Consider the following 14,642-nt stretch of genomic DNA (forward strand, 5'->3'; position numbering starts at 1 on the left):
ATGAAAACAGAGAAATGAAAACTTATACATTGTCCTCTCTGAAGTTACAATAATTGATTGAACTGATTGGTTGTGTATGAGTAAGGAAATTATCAAAATCACTTCCTTCTCATTCACTAATGAGAATGCTAGCATTCCAAGCCTGAACTAAAAGCAAAGGCCTGGTGAAGTAAAAAGTTATCTGGAATTCATGCTAGAAAGGAAGAGGTTAAAGATATTAGAATACTGGATATGCTTAAAGACAAAGTTGCACAGAGATTGGGTAATGTTATGCTTTTCAGAGAGAAGGAAGGAGGAACATCGTGGGAGATACGAATGTCACACAAACATTTCAGAGTAGCCAACTTACTTGCATCTAAAAGCAACTTCACAATTTCAAAATTAGAGTGAGAAACACTGTAGTGGAGAGCTGTGTTGCCATTCCCATCTGCCATGTTGATAATGTGTCTAAGGACTACAGGAGAAACCTCTTCAAAAGCAATGATGTAGTCGCCAACCATAGCAGGAACAGCCGACTTCTGGCTGGACACACGAAACCACTCGTGCTGGATGGTGTTTAAACAAAATCGCTGGCAAAAACAAACAGAAATTATCAAAGAGACGTTCTATTTATAAAAGATACTGAAATTATAGTCTTCTTTGAAAAATGTCAGGCCAAAATACCCAAAGCTGTCACACAGGGGGAAAAGTTGAAAATACATCCCTTGTTGGCCCTTTCAAACTCATATTTTACTTATTTTGTAAAATATGGGCCTCTTAGGATTTCATGGGCCTCTTAGGATTTCATCTTGTTTTCTGTGCTAGTGAACACTTTAATGAAACTGCTGGGATTACCTTATCCAGGATTGCCTAACCCCATGCCGGATAAGGTTGCACTCCTTCTGATAGATTAGATAAGTAAATTTTGTTGTGCTGTTAAATTTGGCTTTCTTCCTAGTTCAGCTCCTTCATTGGTTGCAACAACTCTTGACAAAAATGGCAGAGTCATTCATGTTAGGTAAGACCTCTGTAATGAGCTGTGCATCTGGTTGCCACTGAAGAGTACCGACAAATCAGTTATCCAAAATGCAGCTGCTAGATTGTTGGTGCAAACCCCTGCTCTACCTTTTTCCATGATTGTGCCCATCTACTGCAGTGGTTCTCAACCTGTAGGTCCCCAGATGTTTTGGCCTTCAACCCCAGAAATCCTAACAGCTGGTAAACTGATTGGAATTTCAGGGAGTTGTAGGCCAAAACACCTGGGGACCCACAGGCTGAGAACCACTGATTTACTGGAATGCTATGCCAACACAGATTTGACAGCCTATGAGCAAACAGTCTGAAGTGGTAGCTTTAAGAAAGTGTTTGGACAAAAGTTTCAATAACCCGTGTGCCTATTTGGGCCATCATTATTTTAAATACTGCTATGCAAGGGGGTCTTGTAGCATATCTCAAACTGAGAGAAAGCATAAACTTTCATAGACTTAAGGCTACTTCATCAGATGCATAAATGCATATGTTGCCAATATCTTTCTCTCAGTACCAAGCATTGTACAAGATCCCGTTGTATACTGATCCAGTAACATGTCTGTATTTAAATTAAATATTGCCAGTTTGTTTGTTTGTTCACTATCTGAAAAATGAAACATTAGCTTTTAACATAAACCAGACATTAATCAACAAAATGAGATTTTATGTTCCTCTTTCAGCTGCTTCGGAGTAATGTAGCATATACAAAGAGTATTTGTAATATATAAAGCACTGGGTAAAGCACAAACTCTAGTATTTTGGTAACAATATAAGCCAAAAGTGCTTGTGCCACAGAAGTGGAGTAACTGAGAGCAGGGTAATCAATAATGCAAAAATACCTGCACCAGACATGCCAAATAATCAATGAAATCTCTTTTTTTAGAAATCATATTTACACACTGAGACTGTTTATCAGAGAACCTGAAATCATTCCATGATAACAAGACCTCCAAAAAGTCTGAATTGAATCTATGCTGCTATTTAGCTAGGCATTTCCTCAGTAGATGCACAACAGCTTTTCATTTTAAAAGTGTCAAAATAAGCCCAAAGAATAGTTTCCAAGAATTCCCAAAGATAACAGAACCTATTTCAGTACACATGAGACTGAAATGCTAAACTTGCTGGCCAATGAGATTGAGCTTACTTATTTGAACAACACAGTCCAATTTCAAAAACTCAGAGATAGATAAAATATTTATTGCCATGTTTGGTAAGAGGCACATTACTCATCACAACATAAAACTTTATAATTTCATAATGAAGTGTACTTGTGTACTTTCCCATAAATGTTAGGAGCACTCAGTTCAAGAATATCATTAAATGTTTTCCAACAATTTATTTGATGCAATCTTTAGACTAAAGGTTCTTTTGTTTCCAGTAGCTATCAGTACAATAAGGTTGTAGAGGTCTTTTCAGACGGAACTAGATTAGTGCCACAGAGTCCACATTGCTCTAATTTAAGGCACAGAATACTTGCTTTCAGTATATCCACACATTTTACGATATAATATAGCATACTTCATTTCACAGCAGCTCAATGTGAGGAGCCGCGGTGCCAGCTGAACTGCTGACCTGGAGGTTGACAGTTCGAATCCCATCTGTCAGCTCTAGCTTCCCATGTGGGGACATGAGAGAAGCCTCCCACAGGATAGAAACATATCCAGGCATCCCCTGGGCAATGTCTCTACAGATAGCCAATTCTCACACACCAGAAGCGACTTACACGATAAAAAAAGCTCCAAGTGTTCTTCTAAACAGGTTAAACAGTTTTATTCTACTGCAAGAGTGTTCCAGGAAGAAGAAGAAAACTGTAATACAATATTTTCTTCTAATAGTCCTAGTCATGACCTACAACAGGGGTCCTCAAACTTTTTAAACAGAGGGCCAGGTTACAGTCCCTCAAATTGTTGAAGGGCTGGATTATAATTTGAAAAAAGTATGAACGAATTCCTATACACACTGCACATATCTTATTTGTAGTGCAAAAACACTTTAAAAAATACACTAATTAAAATGAAGAACAATTTGAGCAAATATAAACTTATTAGTATTTCAGTGGGAAGTGTGGCCTACTTTTGGCTAATGAGATAGAAGTGTTGTTGTTTTTGTTGTGTGCTTTCAAGTCATTTCACACTTAGGTTGACCCTGAGCGAGGGCAGGGTAAATGAGCTTGGAGGGCCGTATCCAGCCCCCGGGCCTTAGTTTGAGGACCCCTGACCTACATTAACCAAACTGAGATCTGGAAACTTGCAGCATGAAAACTGGTGATGTTTTTGGATTGCCCTTTTATTGACAGGTAACTTTTTCATTGTGCAAATGGAACCTTTAGCATGACAAAGAACGACAGAATGTCTAATTTACAAACTATGCTGGACTTACTGTCTCTTTGCTGTTCATGGCCTTGGGATCGTCAGTGCTACTTTTAAGAAGCTGACATGCAGAGAGCATCTTTTCACTCAGTTCATATCTGACAACAAAAGGAAAACAAGAAAGGTGTTTAGACTGATACTACTGGGAATTTAGGAGTAGTGTTGGGAGGGATGAAAAAGTGGAAATGTGGAATTTGCTTTTGTCAGCAGAGCTCAATGGAATTTCTTTCTATCTGAAGGAATAGTGCCAAGTGATGGCTTCACAAAGTATCAAGAAGCGTTTTATCACTCTATCTATTTAGTAAACTCACAAGTGGGTGGACACTGTTATACAGTGGACCCCTTGTATCTATTGGGGTTTGGTTCTGCTCATGTGGATAGCAAAATCAATGCTCAAGTCTTATTACATCTAATGTTGTAGTAAAATAGTACCCCTTACATAAAATGGTAAAATCAAGTTTGCCTTTTTGGATTTTTGTTGGGGTGGATGGGAGGGATATTTTTAAATAATGGATAATTGAATGTGTGGATGCAGAATCTGTAGATATGATTGCCGTACTACTTACAGGTGTCTCATAGGCATCTGACTACCCACCAGAATAACAGAATTCTAGTCTAAACACACCTTTGATTCAATCACAATTATTATAATTAATAAGCTTTGTTAGGGAAAGAGTCCATCAGTTAGAGTTGGAGGTTACACATATAATTTTGCGTTTCCGAAAGGTCCTCTCATCCCTAGCTGGGATTTCTGGGAGATGTAGGGCAAAACACCTGGTGACTCGCTGGTTTAGAACCACTGCCTTAAAACAATGAAAAAAATGTCCAAATTTAACAACTGGGTGTAAAGCCAACCCCACCAAAAGTAATTATAAACATTACTGGAAACAGTGATAAAGTCAAACATATCTTTACAAAGGTTACTGTGCAACATTTATAAAGATTTATGGGTTTCAGACCTATCTCAGTGCAACTCTTTATTTCTATGTTTGATAAGGCCAATTGGCTGATCAATAAAATGTATATGTTTATGTCTATGTGTATGCAAACATCTCTCAGATCACTTATGTTAATTATATGATATGATCCTGGTTTGGACTAATTCATAAAACTTGTAAGTGCTGTTTCTGATGTGTTCAGCAGTTTTTTTCAATTATACTGGAATCATCAGGTATCTCCAGCCCTATGAGTCTTAATATGGATCAGCATTTTAACAGCTGAACATGGAAAAGGAATTAAAATGCTGCAATTAATCTCATTACAAATGAAGCAATGAAAATGAGATATGCAGTACTACGTATCTGCTACACAAAGAGGAGCATTGTGTTGAATCATGGATGCTAATATAAAAAAGGTTTTGTTTACCAAATGTAAACAGGTTTGTGCCAACAATATTCACAACAGTTTGAGCCTCTGTATGACAGGTCTTTCTCACCAACTTTTTCAGCCTGCAGTCAAACAAGGTGTAATTTGTGTGAAGACATTTAGCCACCAACTTTATAGTGCCTTTTCTGTACATGAAGGCAGGCCTTAACGATCTGTGGCCCTCCAAGTGTTTCAGCCTCTAACTCCCAGAAGCCCTATCCATCTTGTCCAAAGGTCTGGGATTCTGGGAGCTGAAGTACAAAACACCTGGAGGACCACAGGTTGGGCTGTCCTGCCCTAAGGTAACAGATGAACCATTAGTAGCAGCAACTTTACATACATCCTGGCATTCCCCCTGACCCCATGAAAGGCTCAAGGCAGCTTACTAATGAAAACAAATACAATATAGCTAAAACATACAAATGGTTAGCATTATAATGTAATTAAATTGCTAATAATATTGAAAATCTTTGAAAACATACCATTAAAATAATAAAACAGCATAATAACAGTACAATTCAAAAAGATTTTTTTAAAAAATAGTACAATTAAAAGCAGTACAGCACTCTATTAGAAGCCCTCTCTGTAAAACAACAGATCTCCACATTTGAACTTTTGCAGATTTGTTTATTTAGTTTTTCACTTTCAAGGGGGTTCTGCGCCCCTAACCACAACAAATGTGGAGGGTTGACTATTTTCACTTCTTGAAGGACTGCTGGAACAAAAAATTCTCGCCTTCCTAGGAAAGGAATTCAAACGCTTAAGATCCCTTGCTTTCTGATTTCTCAATACAACAAGTCTTAACTAGTGCACTTCCACCCCATAAAAATGTAGGCACCCATGGATTTAATTTTCCCAACCCAACATTTTAAAGCACACAGGTGATATACCATACCTCTCACGGATTTCCACTTTTTCAGGCTCAGGCTCTTGGTCCTGAACTACTCCTTCCACTCCCACAGACTTCTCTTCCCCGTTCAGTCCATGCCGTTCTTCCGCATGGAGCAAACTACCATTCTCTTCAATCTGGCCATATTCATTCCCAACACACTCATCATCAGATTCTGAAGATGAACTCTCCTCTGAACTAGAATCGTCACTTGATGTTGTTTCATATCTATGTAGCAAAATGAACCATTACATATTTATTTTAAGCAAGTGGTTTACAATACATACATTCTTTTTATTGAATAATGACTTCAATAGCTTGTAAAACCCTGCTGATCCTACAATACATTTTTGGCAGAGGAACAGTCACAATTTCTGGAAAAGCTTTGTGATATACCCTACATAACAGTTAAAATGGTTTTAATGCTAACTTTTGTGACGCAGTTACTTAATTTCAGAATTGTAGGCTAGATACTACTCAAACTTACTCAACACTATTTAATATTCCAGGTATAATATATGACCACTCCTGCAGTATCAAGTTGAAAAGGGGTTGCACAAACATTAGAAGCTATGAAGATTACAGAATATCTTCAAGTGTCATTGTTCTACAAGGAGCTGTGGTGGCGCAATGGGTTAAACCTTTGTGCCAGTTGAACTGCTAATATGAAGGTTGGCAGTTCAAATCCATGAGACAGGGTGAGCTCCCATCTGTCAGCTCCAGCTTCCCATGTGGGGACATGACAGAAGCCTCCCATAGGATGGTAAAACATCCAGCTATCCCCTGGACAACATCCTTGCAAGTGGCCGATTCTCTCACACCAGAAGCGACTTGCAGTTTTCAAGTTGCTTCTGACATCAAAAAACATTGTTCTACATATAAGGGAAAATCCAATTCCAACCACAAAATAACCAAATATAAGACTTCTGTATGGGAGAAAGAAAGGAGGAGGGGAAATTTAGTTTTTGCAATGATATGATGGCATCAGTTGAGTTTTAAAGTTTGATTCTATTTAAGGGAGTCTTTATTTCAGAACTGAGCATCTTACCCTCCATTTATACCAACAAACTGCAGATTCTTCTTTGCATTCTCCTCTTTTTTCCCATCCTTTTTCTTCATGATGGACTTCAACATGCTGTCACTCGTACATACTAATAGAGTATAAAGACTGTAATTAGCAAAGGTTCTGTAGAAAATTAAATAGAAATGTACATTTCATAGAGTGGTTCTGATAAATACCACCCCATCTAGTGGGATCACAAAGAACTATCCCACCCATTTGGCAATCAGCAGCCATATCCCTATATCATCCCTATATTTGTGTATTAATATATATGCATAGAACTTCTACATCTGAGGGAGAATCCAGATTGTGCCATGATCCTATCTCAAATAGAGACACAGAAATGTACACATACTCAACAATGCACTTCATGCACTGTCAATATGTGCTTAGGTAATAAGAAACACATACAGAGCATATTATGTTTTCTGAAATGTACTATCAGGATATTGCTTGCCTGTAACAGTACCCAAAAAAGAACTGCAATCTAGATGCAAACAAATGAACAAACAAAAGGCTTGTTGTAGGTTTTTCAGGCTGTATGACCATGTTCTAGAAGCATTCTCTCCTGACATTTTGCCTGCATCTGTGGCAAGCATCCTCACCACCTCTGAGGATGCTTGCCACAGATGCAGGCGAAACATTAGGAGATAATGCTTCTAGAACATGGCCATACAGCCCAAAAAGCCTACACAACCCAGTGATTCTGGCCATGAAAACTTTCAACAATACATTAAACAAACAAAAAATAACTACTTAACTTGTCCTTGTCAAGGAAGTCCTATAATATGCTTTCAAAAAGGCCAATATATCAGTCTAACTCTCAAATCAAAATTGTGCACAGCAAAAGCAAATAATATGCTTTCATTCACAACACAGAACAGATGACTTGAGGGTGCTTGCATGTGTGCACACACGCTAATGAAGCAAGTCATGCAATCGCCCTCTTAAAGCAGGGCATCTTAAATATCTTAAATTATCTGATGCAGAAGGGTCCCATCCCCACGCCCAATCTGCCAGACACCAGTACATATTTGCACCCATTGGCTTCAACAGTTTGTGGGATGATTACTGTCCATCCATTGTCACTTTTGATTCACATAAAGGGAAATTAAGATGTTACTAAACAAGTGACTGTCATGTTAAAGCTTACTCTGACATAAGAAGATTTTGTTTCTTAATCTTGTTAGAAATAGGATTCTATTATGTTTTGACAGTTCATGGGGCAAGTTGCTGACTTCCACAGTAACTCAGTGGTTAATCTCGCCAGGTTTCAACTCAAATTTAGCCTAGTGTGTTCAACCCTATTTCCAAAGTAGGTTCAAAATCTTGGATTGAGATCTGGAGTAGATCCACTATCTTACTGAAGTGGGAACCACCAGCTAACAATGGCTGCAGTGATATTTTTTATACCAGGCATGGGCAAACTTTGTCCCTTCAGGTGTTTTGGACTCCAACTCCCAGAATTTCCTAACAGCCTACAGGATGTTAGGAATTGTGGGAATTGAAGTCCAAAACACTTGGAGGGACAAAGTTTGCCCATGCCTGGTTTATACTGATCTGGTTGCTTATAGCAAATAACAAATAATCTGGTTGCTTATAGCAAATAACAGTAAAAAATATTTGCTCCATTTAGCAAAAGTACACCTTGTCCTTCCCGTGTGAATTACATGTCTCCTGCATAAGTTAATTGTACCTCTCTGTATATGGTTTCAGTTCAGAACTCTGCTGGATGGAAGCCACATCAATCATACATGTTTTCCTCTACAAATTGTAATAGCTTGTATATGCCTTTTAACAGAATTACCATAAAGCCCTGAGGCAAGCTGATCATCTGTTAGATTAATTGGAGACATTGTCTTGTCTTGAGAAGGTGAGGGTTTCCAGTCCTGTCCTGTTCCCTGTACAGCTGTTTTCTCCTCACTTATGGTCCCAATTTCATGTCCTAACTTCAACTTTAGGGAACTTGAACTACCAGTGTGACCATGTGGAGTGTTTGGCAGATTATCTTCTGTAAACAAAAAGAAGGAAATGAACTACTAAATCATTCATGAATAATCTAGGTTAATATATCACAAACGATAGATTATTGTTATTAAAGTATATCATTGAAGTTGTTTCATCACTTTCACAATTTTCAAAGTATACACAATCAAGCTTACATGCTCTTCCAATTGACCTTTGTGCACAAAACAGCAAGAGACAATGTGCAATGTTTCAATGAAAATCAGGTAAAGACACATTCTTATTTTCATTTTGATTATCTTTTTTCAAGGTTTATTTGAGGCAAGCCCCTATTAAAAATGGCTACCACAGTCTCTCTGCTGAGAAGCTGATGCAGAAAGCCCTGATTAAAGATGGCCTCCACCCCAAGCAGCCTAAATGGAAGGTGGGTCACATTCTTCAGGCTCCCACATATTACTGATGAACCTTGCTAAGGGCAAAACAAAAAGTTGGAGAAAGAGGGAGGATAGTCTTGGCTGTAATAAGATGGAAGCACTTCTTGCCTCTGTGTCTTGGGTCTCTAATAAGTTGTTTTCCTTGCTCTTCTCTCCCCCTCCTTTTTTACAGGTTGTGTTCTCATTCTGTTACCTGATTTTTATTCCTTTTCCCATCTCTATTTCTATTAATATATATATTTTAATATCAGCAATGCAATGTACATCTCCCACTGTAGCACCTCAAATAAACAGATCCTTTTCTTCTATTTAGCTCTTCCTAAGTATGTTCCCTCTACATGTTTTTTAAAAGAGGGGAAATGTGGATAAGTAGAATGTAAAAGCCCTAACTTTTACATTCTACTTATCCACAGATCAAAGCAAAATCCATATTTTTGGCCCCCAAACCTGTCTTCAACATATACACGCGAGGACAATTTATACACAAGTATATATGGCACTTTGTTTTCTCATTCTTATCATTAGAGACCTCTTCTAGATACTGCACGTCACAGTTTCCTACATGCTGTTCTTCTACATGTGAAGGAAAAAGAGAAAACCTGTGATAATTGTAGGAATCTGATCCCAAAAAGGGTGGCCACTTGTTAACAGTATATGAGAGCTGGTCTGATATATAAAACTGTTCCTTATGCTTTAATAGTCTGGACTGTCATTCAGGTAACGAACATTTACCAGATTATGCTTGAGGTCTTTTCAGGAGATAAAGAAAATGAATCAAGCTGAATATGAGACCCTCAATAAACATTCAGTAACTATCTGGGGCATTTGGAAAAAAAAGAAAAAGAAACCCAACTTTTTATTGTTCTGATTTTAACAAAACTGTGTGTGTGTGTGTGTGTGTGTGTGTGTGAGAGAGAGAGAGAGAGAGAGAGACATTGGTTCCTGCCCTATTTGTAAAAACTGTACTACCAAAAAATCCCATACTTTAATATACCTGTGTATGCTTTGTAAAAATTATTGTAATATGGATACTGCAGAATGAAAAGCAGTGGTACAAGTCACGGGTTGAGCAAACGAATACAGTGTTACTTCTGTTTATAATAATGGATTGATTAGGATGCTTTCCTGCTCTATAAAGGAGAGTATTACAAAATGATGCCTTAATATTTTTGTGCAAGAATGTAAAACCCAAGCACTAGTAAAATGTTTTATTTAGAGGCTGATTCATTACCTACAGTCTCAAACTCTGTGATCACCATAGCTAATTTCATGTGACATGAAGGAGACAAAATGCATACCTAGTACTTTATATTCTCATCCTCCCAAGTGGTTCCTCAGCAAATATCACAAAACTGACATCACATTTATAAAACCGAATAAATTAAGTTGAACAAGCCTAGGTTCAGACCACAGAGTAAGTTACATACAAGAAAAATAATGCAAAAAACCCCCCGTAATTAAAATTAAATTTAACTATGGGATAGTGCTAAAACACTGGAAATACTTGCATTGACTACATTTCATTTTAGTTTGGTATCTGGAGCAAGTGTTTATAAATCATTTGCACAATAAAGTATCTGATATTACTTAAGAGCTGCAGGTTTCTAATATTTTGTTACTAATGCTGAATTTTTATATTAGGATCCATGCACATGCTTTAATAAATATGATTCAGTTTATCAAAATAGAAAGGAGGAGAACCTTGAGAAAGGACCATGGAGAAAACTAGGCTCTGAATGTCTATGTTTATCTTCTTCTGAAATCAACTGTTAATTTTATACAAGGATTGATAATCTTGTTTTTGCTAAGCAGCAAAACTATAGAGGAAGTGGATCAGCTGATGCTCAAAATCATAGTAACTGCATAATAGGCGGCTAGTATTTTGTTCTACATTCTTCCTTGGCATCTATTTTCTTGGGAAGGATGTTTTTGAATGGACGAAAATCCAAGTCACACTGAAATGCCTGTATCAAGTCACTTCTCTGAAATGCCTGTATCACTTACTTCCTGTGAAAACATCGACCACATTTAGCATAGTAGGCTATATCTAGTATATCAGTTTAAAGAGAAAATTGTATGATTTATTATAAAGAAACAATATTTAAAAGGAATAGAATTGACTTTTGGAAACTAGAGAGTAGAAAAGGCACAGAAGCAAATGTAGTATGGTCGCAGAAACAAGATGATTTGTGTGAATATTTATTTTTCTTTACAAAATACCTCCACATATATATTTAGTCACATCCTGCTATTAAAGGGGAGGAGAGGGGATTGAGATCTTAAGATGCTGACTATATAAAGGTTAAATATTAGGAAACAGAACAGACGATTATGCAGTCACTGAGTGCTTTTAGTTATTTTAAGTATTCAAGCACTGATACTACTCATCACTACAGTGTGTTGTCTACAGTATTAGGACTGGAATCTCTTTCCCAGTCTTTTCATTCCACAGAGTGGCAAGCAAGCAGTTTTGCTAGAGCCTGTGCTGTGCTCTTGAGGACATCACCAACTGAGACAAATAAAAAAGTCTGTTCCAACATACCTGTTTCAGCAGCTTGGTCTATGCACTGTTTCGGCACATCTAAGTTTCGCAGTTCCTCTGTGCTTGCATATTTCATGGCATTGTTGATGGATGATAGAGTGCTGATGATCTGAGAATTAAGAGAGCCAATTTGTGAGTGAGGTTCTCCAAACGCATCTGCTAGCTCAGCATAGTTTTCTGCAAGTAGCATCTGCTGCTCTTGAACAAGCTTCTGAACTCGTTCAATGTAGTGATCCAAACCAGTCTTCATCTCAGGAAGAGGAAGCGGGCAATCCAGCACCAAGTTCTCTGACTCATACACAGACTCGTCCCCAACACCGATGCTTCTAGTGCTGGATGGTGCCACGGACACTGGAGGAGGACCACAAGCAATGTTTCTCATTTTGAGGCCAACTAGGTAGTTCTCATTGATATTGATCTGCCCCACTCCACAGTCTTTGGTCTTTGTGAGGGAAGATTTGTCAAAACTAGCAGTGGTTGACAGCAGAGTTCCCACACCAATCGAACGGGTTTTAGCAGCTGCATTCACATCCTTGACTCTGCCGTCTCCAACAGCCACAGTCCTCATCTCCACAATCACAGTGTTTGTCTGTTTATCATAAGTGCTCAGAAAAGTGTTGGTGCTGGAATCCGTAACAGTGACTACTTCCGTGTTGGTCACTTGGTCAGTCTTTTCTAATACTGTATTGGTTCCCTGGGTAGCTGTACAAGGCACTGCCATTACTCCAGAATCTGATTTGCAAGAAGTCTCTGTGTTTGTGCTGCATGAGACGGTTTCATCTAAACATGCTCCACAACCTATTGACCGCACTTCTTTGATTTTCAGTTCAGTTTTGCACAGGCTTAGTCTGTCCACAGACTCTTCTGTATTGACCCCAGTTTCGCAGATGCTAATTTCTGTGCCCACACACTGATTGCATGTCTTAACAGAGCTCCCAATGCACTGGTCACACATGTCTTCTCTCTCCTTCACAATCCACCCATTCATGGGCACATCTGGACCCGCAGCTGAATTCGTTAACATAGGCTTACACAATATTCCAACACTAGACATTTGGAGAGAACTCCCCACAGAGGAATCAATAACATCCACATGGTCTCCCACCATTTGGTCTCTTGTTTGTACTACTGCTTCCACTGCTCTGCTGAAGAGGATGGGCTGAGCCATCAGTGCTTTGTCCAATTTTTTCCTGGACCCAGCTGCCTGCAGCTCATGTTTTAATTTGGTCATCTCTCTGTCGTGAGTGGTTTCCCTCAGCTGAACCTCCAGCCGGTAAATTTTGTCTTTAAGGGCTTCAATGGTCTGGTGCTGGAGGTCTATTTCTCTCTCAGCCTCTGTAGAGAGACCAAGCATCCCTTCTGTCACCCCAGCAAAAAAATCTTTAGTCACGAGTTCTGTCCCTACTGCTATATCCCTGAATGCTCTCAAAGCTCTGTTGTACACAACAATGTTGTCCATACTTTCATCTGTACCTACAGCAACTGACCTATTTTCTTTCGTAACACTTGCTCGGTTCACTCGTATGTTTGCCGGATTATCGTAACTACTGTCCTGTATTTTCTTCTCCAATGCTTGCATTTCAGCCGTCAACTGCCTAAATTCTTCTATCCTCTCTGAGCTCTGTTCTATACTCCCTGTATCATCCTCGCAGTCTATATAGAGTTCCCCACCTCCTCTTGCTGGGGAAAGATTCTTCCAGTGTTCTGCATTTCCTGCACTATAAGATCTTTTTCTGAAATGGCCGGTGTCATTCTGGTTGACTATTCTTTGGTTTTTGAGCTTTGCCATTATCTGCCTTTTCTCTTCCTGCAATACTGAAATCTTTACCTGGAGTACAGGGATAGTTTTGACTTGCTCCTCAAGTTCTTTGAGGCGTTTGAGGGCAATGGCCATTTGTTCCCTAATGTGCTGTAGGTGGACTGGGCTCACATTAGTCACAGGCGTTGAAATACCTGAACTCAATGGGCTGTGCCGAATGGAACTACCCAAAGAAGATGCTAGATGAAGACTGTAATCTCCATTGCCCTGATACCCATTCTGAAATGGATGGGACACTTGGTTGGGCCCACTGGATCCAACAAAGGAAGGAAGTGAGCCTGTTGAGCCCATAGCTCCAAAACTGGCAAGCCTTGGCCTCCGAGTGTCTCCTGGACTGGCTTGCATTGCCATCTTTTCCTGTTCTAGTCTTCTTCGAGTTTCCATTAGCGTTTTTGTAACATGAAGGTTGTGCCTAGGCAGCTGTGGTGAGGGAGGAAATAGTTGTTTGCTTTCAGGAATAGTTAGAAAACTTGGAGAGGCCTCGAAGGACAAGGATGGCCTTGTGGAGAAAGAGGTAGCGGCTGCTGCTGGACTCCGTGCTGCACAGAAAGATGAATGTTTGTTGTCATCGCTGTTGGAAGAAGAAAGAGATTCATTTGATGTCCATCCACTGTATTGGCTGGGGGTGGTGTTTTTCACAGCTGCAAAAGGTGGTATCACTTTCCTCTTTTTCTGTATGTTCAGCTTTTTTATAGTATTTCCCTTCTGTATATCTTCCACATATTTGAGGAAATCCAAATCAAGCTGGTAACCATACGGTGTTTCCACAAAATAGGGATCTTTCTGATCTCTCTCATCCTCCCCGTTCAAAGCATTTTCATCTTTTTCTAGAAGAGAAAACACAAGAGTAATGTTTAGAATGCTGCACAAAATTAAATTACAGGCACACTACTTGGTCAAAAGAATCAAAGTCCCATACTTTGGGGAGTCTACATTTTACTTGATTCAACTTTTAACATGCACACACTTCATTTCAGCATTATTTTGTCTGAACTTAAAACTAACAAGTAGTTTTTGCATAAAGTCATTCTTCATTTTAAAGAAACATTCCTTACAATCACAATTTCACAATGCTTTAAAGAAATCTGCCAAAACTATTGAAAACAAAAATTCAATTTAAACCAGAACATTTCCTATTAAGCATAATATAGAATGGAACATAAATAATGATAAACTATTCCACTACTT

General features: G+C 38.7%; 1 protein-coding gene across 2 annotated transcripts in view; it reads right to left on the reverse strand.

Moving 5' to 3' along the window:
- KANK1 (KN motif and ankyrin repeat domains 1) overlaps positions 1-14,642 on the reverse strand; it is a 122,807-nt gene that overhangs the window by 7,811 nt on the left and 100,354 nt on the right. For both annotated transcript variants that reach the window (XM_060762251.2, XM_060762252.2), the window contains exons 3-8: positions 11,636-14,281; positions 8,502-8,705; positions 6,680-6,782; positions 5,638-5,859; positions 3,388-3,475; positions 350-569 (exon numbers count right to left, since the gene is read on the reverse strand). In XM_060762251.2, the coding sequence (XP_060618234.2) occupies positions 350-569; positions 3,388-3,475; positions 5,638-5,859; positions 6,680-6,782; positions 8,502-8,705; positions 11,636-14,281 (3,483 nt within the window). The remainder of the gene's footprint in view (positions 1-349; positions 570-3,387; positions 3,476-5,637; positions 5,860-6,679; positions 6,783-8,501; positions 8,706-11,635; positions 14,282-14,642) is intronic.

Source organism: Anolis sagrei, chromosome 2 (genome assembly GCF_037176765.1).
Source record: "Anolis sagrei isolate rAnoSag1 chromosome 2, rAnoSag1.mat, whole genome shotgun sequence".
Classification (NCBI taxonomy): Eukaryota; Metazoa; Chordata; class Lepidosauria; order Squamata; family Dactyloidae; genus Anolis; species Anolis sagrei.